General features: G+C 34.1%; 3 protein-coding genes across 7 annotated transcripts; all 3 read right to left on the bottom strand.

The window, feature by feature from the left end:
* Nucleotides 1,895–5,477, bottom strand: LOC109352245 (mitochondrial fission protein ELM1-like). Of its 5 annotated transcripts, none has more exons than XM_019594141.1 (9): nt 5,127–5,228; nt 4,518–4,676; nt 4,097–4,246; nt 3,854–3,980; nt 3,142–3,254; nt 2,982–3,045; nt 2,794–2,887; nt 2,400–2,508; nt 1,895–2,267 (listed from the first exon to the last, which is right to left on the bottom strand). In XM_019594141.1, exons 3-9 carry the CDS (start codon nt 4,208–4,210, stop codon nt 2,166–2,168), a joined length of 723 nt encoding a protein of 240 aa, XP_019449686.1. In that variant the 5' UTR covers nt 4,211–4,246; nt 4,518–4,676; nt 5,127–5,228; the 3' UTR covers nt 1,895–2,165. The 5 variants fall into 5 exon arrangements, with proteins under 5 accessions (XP_019449686.1, XP_019449687.1, XP_019449688.1 ...); XM_019594142.1 differs by having other exon boundaries at nt 4,587–4,676; XM_019594143.1 differs by having other exon boundaries at nt 4,518–4,658; nt 5,127–5,223.
* LOC109351727 (mitochondrial fission protein ELM1-like) lies at nt 5,643–11,193 on the bottom strand. Its single transcript, XM_019593302.1, has 10 exons — nt 10,879–11,193; nt 9,663–9,901; nt 8,875–8,971; nt 7,845–7,994; nt 7,602–7,728; nt 6,890–7,002; nt 6,730–6,793; nt 6,542–6,635; nt 6,148–6,256; nt 5,643–6,015 (listed from the first exon to the last, which is right to left on the bottom strand). The coding sequence occupies exons 1-10, from the start codon at nt 11,065–11,067 to the stop codon at nt 5,914–5,916; spliced, it is 1,284 nt and encodes a 427-aa protein (XP_019448847.1). The 5' UTR covers nt 11,068–11,193; the 3' UTR covers nt 5,643–5,913.
* On the bottom strand, nt 12,470–15,881 carry LOC109351728 (vesicle-associated membrane protein 714-like). The gene is made up of 4 exons (XM_019593303.1): nt 15,597–15,881; nt 13,758–13,948; nt 12,962–13,125; nt 12,470–12,650 (listed from the first exon to the last, which is right to left on the bottom strand). The coding sequence occupies exons 1-4, from the start codon at nt 15,793–15,795 to the stop codon at nt 12,560–12,562; spliced, it is 645 nt and encodes a 214-aa protein (XP_019448848.1). The 5' UTR covers nt 15,796–15,881; the 3' UTR covers nt 12,470–12,559.

The following is a 16,523-nucleotide window of genomic DNA, read 5'->3' as shown; positions in this document are numbered from 1 at the left end:
CATTATGGGCTTTAGAATCAGCAGCCCGTTATCTCTCCACTGTTAAGAGCCGGAGGTATTCGCTGCTCTGTGAAACCAGCCTCACGCATTGCCCTCCAGTCTAGGAATCATGAGATCTGAGCTTTAGCCCAAGACCCATAATTCAACTCTAAACTTGGAGTAGGCAGGCCACATATTGAAACTATAAGCCCAACCCAACGAAACCATGCACTTGTCCCATCAAATTGTTGCCCCCACTTGGGTCACAAGCTAACGCTACTCAGCTCGGCAAACAGACATGCTAGTTGAAGCATATATAAAGATTGTAATTTACATGAAAATATTCGATGTGGGACTTATCATGAGACTAGTAGTTGAACCAGTAAACATGTGAAACTCTGCTTTATTTCTTTTCAAATTTCAGTCACCGATCGATTAAAAAATGGGAATATAATATGTACACCACTTACACGGAATTGAATGAGACTGAAATTTACAATATGCATCTATGTAGTTCACTTAGTGAAGTCTATATTGCAACAACCTAATTGTGATTGCGAAATAGCTATATCAGTTGAAAGGTAATAACACAAACATAATATATACATACTAGAACATGGGAAAGTCATTCCATTGAGCATGAAATTGGAGGAACTGTGTGAAAAATGGAAGTATCTCTTCATTGGTTCCCATGGTAACGGCACTACCCAAAGCAGCCCCTATGGCACCGAGTCCGCGAGTCGTGGCAGAACAAAATCTTTGTTTGCAGCTCCTTTTCTTAGCCTTGTCTTGGGCGTGAGACAGCCTGTGGAAACTGAATAGCCAGAAAGAGGAGCAACCTAGGTAAAAGCTTTTTTCCATTGTCCTTTGTTTCTAGCATTGTAACTCCAGTTGCTTTATTGTGTTTCCTTAAGTCCGTTAAAAACTATATACTATATTTGTCTGAATTATGAGAAATTGCAATATGGTTTAAACTCTTGGAGAAGCTTCGAAATATGCTTGTAGAGTTGTACTAGTGTGTATTTGAATTCAGTGAATGGGTTAGTTATTTGAGTGATGCTGCATGTTGTGGGAAACCATGGCAGTGTCTGCATATCTGATTGCTCAAGAGTTACCGGTAGAACCTACTCCACCTTGCCAAAAAACTCATATTTGATCTTAAGATTCTCAAGTATCTTTGTACTAATAGCATGTTTGTGTCTCTTTTTTGGCTTATCTATATAAAAAAAATTAATCTGGGGAGGTGTCCAGTTGATACAATCAAACACATATTATATAGTCATTAAATTAATTTAGTGTGATTATTTTAAAATCATCTTGAATTTTGATTGATTATGCATAAAACATCCATAAGTACCGAGGTTTACTTCGAGGGAATCAAACACATCTTGAATTTTGATTGATTATAAATTTTTACACTGTTAGTGCACACATTTTATATTCATATTAAATTTAAAACCAAGACATCCATAAGTACTAAGGTTTACTTCGAGGGAATCAATGATAAAGCGTCCTAATTGGTGCAGGTTGAATAGTCTTAAGATTGAGCACTCCAAATATGTTAGAAATAAAATAGTCCGAACTAATCATAATTTTCATTTCATGAGAATTTTCGATCATATTAATATAAGTATGCAACTTATGTCAGTTCTTCATGTAAGGACACAACCTCCATAATCCATACTTAGATTGAGTAGATAGTTGATATTTTGGCAAGTTGGCAGCATCCATTCAAGCTTCTAGTGAAGGAGTGGTTAACAAAAACTCACTTGCTCCACCTCAAAAAGAAAAGATCCATCTTTTTTTTTATTCCTCAGGTTCCTACTTTCCTAGTAGGAGTGTAAGTGAAATTGCTAATATCAAATTAATAGACAGATATCAAATAGAAGAAAGGAAAATGGAAATACAGGGCATGTGTTTTCAACACAATTTTTTATTCATCTCATTCTTTAGAATACCCAAAAAAATTGTAAGATCCTCTTCACAAATTACAAGCCGCAATCACAAGCTTCAACTTACATTACATTTCAAAATCTGTTTTGTGGAAAAAGTTGCAAGAATAACATCTGTGTTTCCTATTCACGGTATCAATGAAATATATAATATCCTCTAAAAAGGTAAATGGGTAACCCTATTAGACAAAGAAGTAAAACAAAAGGAGAATAACGTGAACTTCAGTTTGTATTCTAATTCTTAACTTTCCAACCTCGGACAGCAAGTGCTTCATGAACCCGTTTAGCTGCATCAGCAGTATCGTTAAGGGGTGGATAGCTCCAACTTTCAGATATCTAAAAATTTAAGAAAATATATAAGCATTAGAAAACAACATACTTGACAAGAAAATGTAATTCCAGAACACACATTTTTCCACAGTAAATTTTGATCCTTGTATTTGATACAAAAGTCATTATTTAACTTACATCCTCAGAACCCGTAAAAGGCCGAACGACTCCCTGCTCCCTCAATGATTGGTGGAATTCTGTGAACTTCCATCTGCAACACTCAGCTCCCACAACATAGACAGGCTTCCTGTGGGAATAAACAAATTGACTTAATAATGAAACAAAAACAACACAGTCTTAATTCACTAGATGAATTTTACAAAAAAATAGAATTGTTGATCCATATAATAGAAATTTGACAAAGTTTTACGTTGGTTTTTGGTTGCATAACACGATATTCATCTTTTATCCGGATTTATGACCGGCTAAGTATAACATCAAACACACATGGATAAGTGATTTAAAAATAAAACATGATATTAAAATAATTGTATAACAGAAAGTAAATAAAATTATTTCTTGATTAGCATACCCAGTGCTGCAAGCTTCACTTATCATACTAACTGAATCTGCGGTGACAACAAACGCATCAGCCCAGGCTAGATGGCCCATGTGTAGGTTTGATTCTGAAAGTTGCAAGTTACTGTTAGGTTTTAACTACATATTGTCTGTTAAATTATTTGAATAGACAATATATTCTAACCCTGAATAAATATTTACCTTGTCCATCCCAAATATGAACTTTTGGATTATTTCCAAGTTCTTTCACTATAATATTGGATACCTGTTTAAAGACCAAAGTAAGAGAAGAAAACGTATGTCAGAGATGGAAGTTATTCTCAATGATTTACTTTTAGGAAAATTCAAGGCATCAATATACCTTTTGTGGGGTCCTCTGTGAAAAGGATATTCTAACACTGCCACAACTATCAAGAACATTGTGCACGTTGGCGGCTAACTGTTTTGCAAGGTCTATACCATATTGACAGTTTCCTAAATCAATCATGGAAATTAGTTAAATTATCATTTTCTTTCCACTAAATTGTACTGTATAGGCAATACAACTATAAGTCCTACAATGTTATATGTGACTGAATGTTGAGCGTTAAAATGTCAACAATAGAATAAACTCAATGTAGCCAAAATGAAAAATATGTGTTGGATGAGTGCCGAGTGGTCACATAGACACGAAAGAATTATGAACCGAATCCAATGGGGAGAAAGTTAGGGTTATTCCTATTGTAGAAAAATGGTAGAATTGCAAATTAAGTGGTTTGAGTATGCGTGAATGAGTCTGTTAAAACCCCAATGAAGAGAATAGATCAAATGGAAGTTAGTCCAATTGCTAGAGATATAAGGAGACCAAGAAAAACCATAGTTGAAACGATTAAGAAAGATCAAGATAACAATGTTTTGTCAAAGGACATATAGAGCATTATGACACCATTCGATCCATGTGATCAATCCCACCTAGAAGGATTAAGGCTTGGTTTTTGTTGTATCAAATTTCTTTCTACCAAAGTTATGAAATTAAATATTTTTCTTAGTTTTAATGAACATTTCAGATGATTTAAATTCAGAATAGAAATTACTTGTTGGTCCTCCAATGTTGACCACGAGCAAGGGCCTGGGAACATGTGCAAACTCATCATGCCACATAGCAGCAGCACTACGTATTGAAGTAAAATCTATTTGATGTAAGGCTCCCATGGTGAGAACCTGAATGTACATTACCACATAATAAAGCACTCAGCAATTGACAACAAAGTAAAATCACAGTTTCTCCAGTATTGCAAAAGTAAATCACAGTCATATCATATGCACATAATACATACCACATGACTATCTGGAGGGTCACGGGGGGTTATCCAACTTCGAAGAAACTGGGGAACTTGTTTCTGTCCTTGTGGAGTCAAAGGATAATAATCATGTTTGGGTGTAATCACCATATCAAACCTATTCAAACTCAACCTTGGGTGTAGTATCTGCCCATGGGACAAGGACAATCAAAGAGATGAAGTTTAGAATGCAGATCTGACAATCGTATGAAGTAAAATAGTAATGAATGTCAGATAAAGAAAACAAGCACACTAACACAGCATCGCATAACAAAGCCATCTATAACAGATCAAATTAAATGTCTGATACAAACAACATGCACATACACACACACATATTGGGGTAAAAGAGCACATATGTATCGTTGGATGCTAATTTGGTTCATGACAAAATTAAGCCTAGGACAAGCATATCCACCTGAACATAACATCTTTAAGATATATAGCCCACGATTATATACATGAGGTCTTAAATTGCAGAAAGCACCTCATGATGTAACTGCAATATTGTGATTGTGGACTGAATCGGCCCATATCAGCCCGCAATGCCACAATGCAACTGCAACTAAGATCGTAACTGCAATTTTAAACCTTGAACATGAACATAAGGGAAGTAAAGAAAAAAGTACAAGATTGACAAGTTCAATAGGGAAAGAGAGCATAAAAGTAGAAAAGAGTTCTCTTGATTTTCCTGGCAAGATCATGCATTAATAACTCCTGCTTTTAGAAAATTACAAGCTGAATTTCATTCTTGGTGAATTTTAGCATTAGGCCTATGTTTTAGTTTGACCCTTCAGTTTTCATTACAACAAAAATCAAGACACCTTCCAGAAAAAATGGAATAAAATATACATTTATATACCATTATTGGAATTGATTCATATTGATTATCTTCGTAGAACATTGCAACAAAATCACCTCAGTGCTACCAATAAGTTGTCCCGAATTTTTATGTACATGTTCATAAATTGCTTATCAGATAACATAACGATGTTAGATATAAGAACATGTGTATTAAGTTGCAGACCTGAACAACGAAAACATTATCAGATGCCAAACGTTTTATAGAACTTGCAGTGGAAATGGTATCTCTTCCAGATGCAACCACCAATAAAGGTCCCTCCCTGGATAAAATATCAATCATAACAATCTTTGTAAGTGGCCAAAGAATAGAATATTAGAATGAAGAAACAGATGCAGTGCACATCAGGAATGATATTATGTTCATAATCAAAAGTCAGAACATCGCCATGGGAACAAGTGTCAAACATGAAAGCACTGGAAATCTTGTACAACTTCTACTATGTCTTAGTTCAATACTACTATAAATCAATCATTTACAAATTACAATAATAAATTCCTAAATAATTTGTATCATGCAGTTGTCACTTAATTGTTTAACATAGGAGAATAATGTATCTCCTCACTTTTTTTTTATTCCTCAGGTTCCTACTTTCCTAGTAGGAGTGTAAGTGAAATTGCTAATATCAAATTAATAGACAGATATCAAATAGAAGAAAGGAAAATGGAAATACAGGGCATGTGTTTTCAACACAATTTTTTATTCATCTCATTCTTTAGAATACCCAAAAAAATTGTAAGATCCTCTTCACAAATTACAAGCCGCAATCACAAGCTTCAACTTACATTACATTTCAAAATCTGTTTTGTGGAAAAAGTTGCAAGAATAACATCTGTGTTTCCTATTCACGGTATCAATGAAATATATAATATCCTCTAAAAAGGTAAATGGGTAACCCTATTAGACAAAGAAGTAAAACAAAAGGAGAATAACGTGAACTTCAGTTTGTATTCTAATTCTTAACTTTCCAACCTCGGACAGCAAGTGCTTCATGAACCCGTTTAGCTGCATCAGCAGTATCGTTAAGGGGTGGATAGCTCCAACTTTCAGATATCTAAAAATTTAAGAAAATATATAAGCATTAGAAAACAACATACTTGACAAGAAAATGTAATTCCAGAACACACATTTTTCCACAGTAAATTTTGATCCTTGTATTTGATACAAAAGTCATTATTTAACTTACATCCTCAGAACCCGTAAAAGGCCGAACGACTCCCTGCTCCCTCAATGATTGGTGGAATTCTGTGAACTTCCATCTGCAACACTCAGCTCCCACAACATAGACAGGCTTCCTGTGGGAATAAACAAATTGACTTAATAATGAAACAAAAACAACACAGTCTTAATTCACTAGATGAATTTTACAAAAAAATAGAATTGTTGATCCATATAATAGAAATTTGACAAAGTTTTACGTTGGTTTTTGGTTGCATAACACGATATTCATCTTTTATCCGGATTTATGACCGGCTAAGTATAACATCAAACACACATGGATAAGTGATTTAAAAATAAAACATGATATTAAAATAATTGTATAACAGAAAGTAAATAAAATTATTTCTTGATTAGCATACCCAGTGCTGCAAGCTTCACTTATCATACTAACTGAATCTGCGGTGACAACAAACGCATCAGCCCAGGCTAGATGGCCCATGTGTAGGTTTGATTCTGAAAGTTGCAAGTTACTGTTAGGTTTTAACTACATATTGTCTGTTAAATTATTTGAATAGACAATATATTCTAACCCTGAATAAATATTTACCTTGTCCATCCCAAATATGAACTTTTGGATTATTTCCAAGTTCTTTCACTATAATATTGGATACCTGTTTAAAGACCAAAGTAAGAGAAGAAAACGTATGTCAGAGATGGAAGTTATTCTCAATGATTTACTTTTAGGAAAATTCAAGGCATCAATATACCTTTTGTGGGGTCCTCTGTGAAAAGGATATTCTAACACTGCCACAACTATCAAGAACATTGTGCACGTTGGCGGCTAACTGTTTTGCAAGGTCTATACCATATTGACAGTTTCCTAAATCAATCATGGAAATTAGTTAAATTATCATTTTCTTTCCACTAAATTGTACTGTATAGGCAATACAACTATAAGTCCTACAATGTTATATGTGACTGAATGTTGAGCGTTAAAATGTCAACAATAGAATAAACTCAATGTAGCCAAAATGAAAAATATGTGTTGGATGAGTGCCGAGTGGTCACATAGACACGAAAGAATTATGAACCGAATCCAATGGGGAGAAAGTTAGGGTTATTCCTATTGTAGAAAAATGGTAGAATTGCAAATTAAGTGGTTTGAGTATGCGTGAATGAGTCTGTTAAAACCCCAATGAAGAGAATAGATCAAATGGAAGTTAGTCCAATTGCTAGAGATATAAGGAGACCAAGAAAAACCATAGTTGAAACGATTAAGAAAGATCAAGATAACAATGTTTTGTCAAAGGACATATAGAGCATTATGACACCATTCGATCCATGTGATCAATCCCACCTAGAAGGATTAAGGCTTGGTTTTTGTTGTATCAAATTTCTTTCTACCAAAGTTATGAAATTAAATATTTTTCTTAGTTTTAATGAACATTTCAGATGATTTAAATTCAGAATAGAAATTACTTGTTGGTCCTCCAATGTTGACCACGAGCAAGGGCCTGGGAACATGTGCAAACTCATCATGCCACATAGCAGCAGCACTACGTATTGAAGTAAAATCTATTTGATGTAAGGCTCCCATGGTGAGAACCTGAATGTACATTACCACATAATAAAGCACTCAGCAATTGACAACAAAGTAAAATCACAGTTTCTCCAGTATTGCAAAAGTAAATCACAGTCATATCATATGCACATAATACATACCACATGACTATCTGGAGGGTCACGGGGGGTTATCCAACTTCGAAGAAACTGGGGAACTTGTTTCTGTCCTTGTGGAGTCAAAGGATAATAATCATGTTTGGGTGTAATCACCATATCAAACCTATTCAAACTCAACCTTGGGTGTAGTATCTGCCCATGGGACAAGGACAATCAAAGAGATGAAGTTTAGAATGCAGATCTGACAATCGTATGAAGTAAAATAGTAATGAATGTCAGATAAAGAAAACAAGCACACTAACACAGCATCGCATAACAAAGCCATCTATAACAGATCAAATTAAATGTCTGATACAAACAACATGCACATACACACACACATATTGGGGTAAAAGAGCACATATGTATCGTTGGATGCTAATTTGGTTCATGACAAAATTAAGCCTAGGACAAGCATATCCACCTGAACATAACATCTTTAAGATATATAGCCCACGATTATATACATGAGGTCTTAAATTGCAGAAAGCACCTCATGATGTAACTGCAATATTGTGATTGTGGACTGAATCGGCCCATATCAGCCCGCAATGCCACAATGCAACTGCAACTAAGATCGTAACTGCAATTTTAAACCTTGAACATGAACATAAGGGAAGTAAAGAAAAAAGTACAAGATTGACAAGTTCAATAGGGAAAGAGAGCATAAAAGTAGAAAAGAGTTCTCTTGATTTTCCTGGCAAGATCATGCATTAATAACTCCTGCTTTTAGAAAATTACAAGCTGAATTTCATTCTTGGTGAATTTTAGCATTAGGCCTATGTTTTAGTTTGACCCTTCAGTTTTCATTACAACAAAAATCAAGACACCTTCCAGAAAAAATGGAATAAAATATACATTTATATACCATTATTGGAATTGATTCATATTGATTATCTTCGTAGAACATTGCAACAAAATCACCTCAGTGCTACCAATAAGTTGTCCCGAATTTTTATGTACATGTTCATAAATTGCTTATCAGATAACATAACGATGTTAGATATAAGAACATGTGTATTAAGTTGCAGACCTGAACAACGAAAACATTATCAGATGCCAAACGTTTTATAGAACTTGCAGTGGAAATGGTATCTCTTCCAGATGCAACCACCAATAAAGGTCCCTCCCTGGATAAAATATCAATCATAACAATCTTTGTAAGTGGCCAAAGAATAGAATATTAGAATGAAGAAACAGATGCAGTGCACATCAGGAATGATATTATGTTCATAATCAAAAGTCAGAACATCGCCATGGGAACAAGTGTCAAACATGAAAGCACTGGAAATCTTGTACAACTTCTACTATGTCTTAGTTCAATACTACTATAAATCAATCATTTACAAATTACAATAATAAATTCCTAAATAATTTGTATCATGCAGTTGTCACTTAATTGTTTAACATAGGAGAATAATGTATCTCCTCACATCAGGAGATAACTTATCTCCTCTAGCTAGTAAAAATGTGACATGTGTGCTATTTTGTTTATTTTTAAAAATATTTTTATAGAAAATGATGAAACATGACACATGTCATGATTTCACTAGCAGGAGGAGATAACTTATCTCCTTATACCAGGAGATACTCCATTCCCTTAACATAGTTAGTAGAACTAATTGATGTGTAGCTAATCAGGTATATTGCTATTGTTCAAAGGATGTTCCGTATTCGAAACAATAATATTAATGTCAACCTACACATGCATTCAAATCTTTCTTCTTCAACAAATGAACAAAAAGCGACTTAGCCAAGCTATATACATCATTTTACAGTATAAGTCAGATTTACAACTGAAAGAATAGAAACAGAATTTACTTCTCATAAGTTTCACGAGCCAAATTTACTATCTGCTTTACATCAGCTTCTAAGACAGTTGACAAGCCTGCACTGGTACCATTTTCTGAAGGTAAAGGCATAAACTTCTTTTGTTGAGATCTCAACAGAAGCGGTGAATAACCACTGATCATTGTTACAATATACTTTATTTTTATATGGAGAGAGACTGGAAGCCATTGAAGCCACTCATTAATTCCTCCTCTTGGCCTGGTAACCCGCTGCAATAAGTCAGATATAAAATGATCAGAGAACTCATTCAGCTATTAAGAGGTACTTTCAATTTCAACATGATGAAAAATAGTGCTTTTAAAGAAGGAAAATTTGAGCCCTGGATACTATTAACAGATAGACTTAGCGACTAACACATAACCCACATAACAGCAAATGTTGGTTGTAGATAACGTTATAGGAGTCATGAGAAAGCATCAGCATGACTTTTAGGTAATGCTTATACCAATTTATCGAAAACAACCAAAACTCACACACACGAGAAAACAATTTTACATAACAAACCATAGATTTGTTAACCAGCACTCCTATATGGAAAAACATCAAAATGTGATATCGCTTTATAGGGCATGCAAGGACAGAAACTGAATCAGATGCTACACTGAAACAAGTATACAGATATACAATTAGGTAGTTTTTGGTAAGTGTAATAGAACAGGACGTAACAAAACAATTTCTGTGATTGGTGCTTTTTAAATATAAAAAATAATATTTGTTTTGTTCGTACACCATATGCTACCTTAGGATAACAAAACTTATCAAATCTCTTGTATCCTTCCACACACAATATTCATTAAGCAGGAATTGACGCTCATTAAAAGAATCCCTCCTTCTTAGGTTAGAATTACGCTTCGGAACTAAACCCACACAAGTAACCCAATATTACTCGGATAAAACTCCGTGATTTATATATTCGTATAATAGACGTTTCTGCTTCAATTAATTGTTTATTTTCACGCACAACAATCAACTAGTCTTTTAACCCTTGACATGATTTGTATGTCAATTATTTTTCCCCTTTAGTTTCCACATTTCAATTTAACAAGTTTTCACAGACATGTCATATCTGATTTCTCAATAAGGCCTAATTCAACATTCAAAACTGGTAATTACTTAGCGTGTGTTTAGGATTAACTTATTTTACTGAGATATTTGAAGAAGAAAATAAAACAGCTTATATACTCACATATAAGAGATGCTTATCTGAGAATCCAAGGGCGCGAACCAATCCGATGCTCTGATTCTCGGAAGCGGGGAAACCGTTGCCGATGACGACGGCGCGTCTGACGAAAGTGTGAACTCCGGATTCAAAGATATCCGGAGTGCCCTTCCTGCCGGTAGGGCTCGGCGGCTCAGGCAACTGAATTGGTCTCATACAGTTTGAGTTTAGAAATATCTGAGACAGATTTTCTCGGCAAAACGACACAAAATTTAACCAAATTCTATTCCGGTAAAAGAAACACGCTTCAGTGCCTCGTTTAAGAAGCGTAACTTTGCAACCAAACATAAGCTGTCACAAAAAAAATTATTAAACAAAAATCCCAGCAAAAAGGAACTGGGCGTAAAGGCCCTTGGGCCGAAAGCCCAGTGTATTATTTAAATTTATTTTCCACTTTAACGAGAGGACATGTCGTTTGGAAGGATTTTGCATGGACGAGAAAAACTTGCATGGAGACACATATGGCCCGTCATATTTATGGACAAATGTATTTATGTTTTTTTAAGTTATCATTTATGACTAAATTTTAATTAGAATTAAATTTTTAATATATTGGCAATGTTTTATTGGTTGTCTCTATATAGATATGTATCGGCAATTTTTGATGTATCTTCACCTCCCCATTGAAGAACCCCAGGAGACGTGTTTCGGTTCTATAAGTAATGTATGATGAAAATTAATCTCTATATGTCGGTTAGACACCTTGAATCTTAACACAATGCTTAGTTGAAGGACATTTTGTTCCTGAAGTACATACATACAGGGATAGGAAGCATATGATATGTTTGATTTTAGAAAAAACGGTATATCTTTATAAAATTATCGTATACCATATGAAAAATGACATCACCACAAAATAATTATTGATTGGTTGGTAAATAACATACTCACTTTCTTAAAATATAATAGAAGTTGTAGGGTAATATATCATTGCTACTGATTTTATGACATGTGATTGCTGTAACAATGAAACTTTTGAAATTAAACAAAATGTATATTATATATGCTTAGAATTTTAGGATTGTTTTGATGGGGCAGAGTAAATGGTTATCTTTACACCAAGTTAGTCTTAAGAATATATAAATCACAGATATATGGCCTGAGAGGAAACTGAAATAACCTGGTCATTGTTTGTATCGAGACTGGATGTCTATTTTACATTGAAGTGAAATCAATTCTGGAAGCAAAATAATCAAATTTGCTTTTTAAGTTTTAGTCCTATTAATCACACAACTTGAGCAACAAGAAAAAAAATTCAAGAGTAACCAACCTTTAATTCCAATAGGTGAAAGAAAGAAAAGCATAAAACTAAATAATTTTTTATTTAAAGAAACAAAACATAAAAAAAAAGGCATATAGCTGTATACAAGTAAAACGCATTAAACTAAAAGGAAAATGCTAAAACTAGATAACAAAATATGGTTAAAACCCCTATTTACAGAAGAATGTCCCGTAATTTTATGATACAGAACCAAGAAAGACAGAAAAAGAAAATACATGTCACTGTTTCAGGACCCTTTATCAAATTCCCACTCAGCTAATTGTTTTGAAAATGGAATAGTGAAGTGCCCTCCGATGATCATATTGACAGGAATCATCTTGATAGTTGCAGAGATCATCAGATATATAAACCAGCAACAGTGGTCATTTAGGATCTACATGATGGTAGAGTGATGCCTCCACAACACGCAGCAATTATAAGGTAAAGGAAGAGAACAATCAAGAGTGTCATTAGCACCCTGTCAAAAATAAAAACAATTAGAATGAAGGCAAGGATAGAAGAAAGAGAGAGAGAGAAGTCCAGAACTCTCGTCTTCAAACAACTTCAGGTATCCCAAATCTAAATTATACACTTTCCAGAATATATATTCATTGGATAATTCTCCTTTAAAAGACCAAGAGAAAACCTTGATTTGATAAAGTGCAAGGAAATCTCAACCTACTAATTAATTGAAAGGATAAAAAGTTAAATACACCTTTACATGTTTACTTCAGAGGAGATTTTTTAATGTATAATTTATATTAAGCATGTAAAATAAACTTTACTCACAGGAGTTTGAAATTTTTCATCCAAAGAGCTCTTTGAAGGCGCTTTGACTGCTTCCTAAAGTGAAATGCACTGTCTTGCATTGTTGATGTCTTATCAACAAGAAGTTCAATCCGGTCACCTCTCTCCAATATTTTCTCAATATTATCCACCATGATAGTTCGTATCTGTATGACAGATTGGAAGTTCTAATGTCACCGAGTGAAGAGACTTTAATAATCACAGATGCATGATAGCACAACAGCAATAAAAAGAACATATTACAGCTTCATAAAACTTGAAATCCAATTCGACCTTCACTCCTTGGGATGAGCCATGCTCCTTGTAAAGGCACCAAAAATTCAAGTAAAAGGTGCCACTTTTGCTTCAGTTACCAACTTTATATCAGATAAATCCTATAATAACTCATCCCGACATTCATTTTTTTCTGAAAGTACAAACTGAGGGGCAAGAATCAAATATATAGAAATCGTATTATAACATTTGTGTCTCTTTGGCCTCATAAACCAGATTGGTTGTTTTTGGTGTATAAACCAGATCATATGCTTAAATGAAGTTATCTATCAATTCCAATCAGTAACTAACATCAGAACAAGCGGGAAGAAGAGAATTGGCAACAGAAATCGGGTTGCATATTATTTAAACCAGAGCACAACTTTACCTATCATTTCATGAAACTTGATTAGCTTATACAGTGTTCTGTTCTCACTTCACACAGTGTGCTAGATAAATAAAATGATCAGGATACATGAGGAAGACAAAATATGGAGGGACAAAGTTTTCTTTGAAATGCACTTGCCTCACCAACTTCACCCCTCACACGATTGAGGGTGTCGGTACTAGAATTACTAGAGAAAAGCTCCATTTGGTGATGCAAAACCCTTGAAAACTCATCATTCATTGCATAAGCTGGTGCATAATTGGCCACTCTGCCATAGTTCTTCATAAACCTCATTTGGATATCTTCCAAGTATGAAAAAGGGATGCCCCCTGGATAAAGAGAAAATGGACATAATAAGCACATGGTAACAGTAACGAAGATTCGAAAAGCACAGTAACTTCTTGGACTAGGGTTTTATTAATGATTAGGTATTGTTGTTGTATACTCCAGCAAATAGGTTCAATAGCATACAACTACTACTTGCTATTAGATTATAGGAGTCATGGGCTGATTCCATTGTTGGAACAAATTGACTTTGTTGAAAGCAAGGAGAATATATGAAAATGTTTTTCTAGCTCAGGAGTCAATAAAGCATTGGGAGAATGTTATGTCTAATCTTTATAAAAAATAAAAGGGGCCTGGTGTAGCCCTCCCCAACTCCTTTTTGAGACAATATTAGCACTATGTCTTTTTATGCAGAAGGACATTCCTCCAACAAGAATTGATGGCTAGTGTGAAGAGTATAGAGAGACATGATACAATCTGGATGTCCAAATTACAATTTGGACTCTGAAATATAGAGTTAATGTAAAAATACAAAGATTACAATTAGCCTAATTACCATAATTACATGATTTGGTTAGCACATAAAATGAATTATGAGGATGTAAATAGTTATCAACAGCTGGTTTCAACTGTCATAATAAAACACAGGCTAATCTTAAATATAATTTTCCTTTGCAGGTGATTTGCTACTATATCCACATGCTATACAAACCCCGCCAAGATTATCCAAGAAACAGAATCTTGAAAACCTTAATTTTCTTATACTGAGTTACCTATGCTTCTATGAACTATATAGGAGTGCCTTATGAAATACAAAGTAGGAATCTTTCAGTCACGAGGCAGCTATAAAAGGACCAAACTGTTAAAATTAACAGAGTATAACCTTTTGTATTCCAAGAACTTAGAAATAACTCTGTATAGCTGGCTGGATAGCTATAATCCATATATATCTTTTCAAGGAAACCTCATCCGATGTAGTAAAAGACTTGTGTGTGGGGGATAGGGCTTAGCTCTGCCTAGTTCTGGAAGCCTTGTTGGAGTTCACTATCTTTGTATGAAAACAGTATTTCCTCCAATTTAACAAGCTTAAGTTTTGCAAACTTTAACATTAAAGAGCTGTGTGCTTTATTGACTTTATTCAACAATTACAGGACAATTTTCTTCATCAGTTGCTCAGCCATCTTAAGTAGCTTAAATCATATCTAGCATTAATAGGATATTGCACATATAAGTATTTTACCAGAGTAGTGATTGTTTGTTTTGGCAGAATGAAAAGTCATATAGTTCCTATGGTCACTGACATTTCATAGACTCTGCTAATGACAGTTTCCTGATGACATGAACTATAATTCATCATCTTGATATAAGAATTCCCAGTTCTACAGAACAATTATCAAGACCACTACAGATCCCATGTCTATGAATAATTATTTGTGGAATCAACAATACTCATCTTGCAAATTGTTCAAACCAAAACCTACGTTTTTATTGTGTTAATTTTAACAGTTTGCACACCACGCAGTAGAATATAGGTAGATTCTAGGTTTTTAACACATGTGTACTGGATCATATAAGCATGACATCAATGAATAAAACTTTCCGAATTTATGAGTGTGAATGAGTTACAATAACAAATGCAATTACAAGAACAATAAGAAGAAAATGGAAGTTTGAATGGCGATAAGAACTCACTGCCAAAGTTATCGTTGGCCATATCGGATCGGAGTATGTGAAATATGTAGCGATCCTGAGAGAAACAGAGCCTGGAGTCGTCCTCCGCCGGAAGCTTCTCGAGTAAGCGGCGGGCCACGGCGCCCGTGTTTCCGGTGACAGCGCTGAACTCGGCAAGAACCACTGAGGCTCTCGCCACCAAGGCGTACAGGATCGCCATCGGGGAATGGCAAATAACTTCTTTCCCGTTGCCTCCCTTTCTAGCTAGATCTCCGGGTTTAATATTAGAAAATAATTAGTTTTCTTTACCTAAAAAAACATCATACAATTGGTTTCTTTAGAGATTAGTAAAGAGAAATGTTTTAAGTCATCAAGTACATTTATAAAATTAGTGTGAATTTTTCATTTTTATTCCTTATGAAAAAATCAGCTCAATATTATAAGGTATTATTAGATGAGTAAGGATTCTCTATATTGAAGAAGAGACAAGTACTACAAAAAATAAATAAAATGATAATATTATAAGACATTTTTATCTTTTATGTATAATGTAATAAACACTTTTGTTATTGAAAATATATGTAAAATTAAGTATTTATCTCTCTATTAATGAAGAGAATCTTTATTCTTATTCGATATGGTATTAGATTGAATCTTCTATTCGATAAAGGAAAGAGAGATTACGAATGATAATTATGCATTATAAGAAGGTATTAGTTAATTACTTATAAAATGGGGTTATCCTTGATTATGAAACTGAATTAGCTCCAGTATTGAATGGTTCATTATCGGAGTAGATTGTAGTATGTAATCCTACAAAAATTAACGATATAAATTTTAAATTATTTTTAAATAAAAAAATTATAAATCATAAAATTAATTTGGATCTCACATTCTAATACTACCCTAATAAACCTCAGCTCATTGATAATAATACCAACAACAACA

The sequence above is a fragment of the Lupinus angustifolius genome, chromosome LG07 (assembly GCF_001865875.1).
Source record: "Lupinus angustifolius cultivar Tanjil chromosome LG07, LupAngTanjil_v1.0, whole genome shotgun sequence".
In the NCBI taxonomy this organism is placed as follows: domain Eukaryota; kingdom Viridiplantae; phylum Streptophyta; class Magnoliopsida; order Fabales; family Fabaceae; genus Lupinus; species Lupinus angustifolius.
This window is presented reverse-complemented; position numbering and strand designations above follow the sequence as displayed.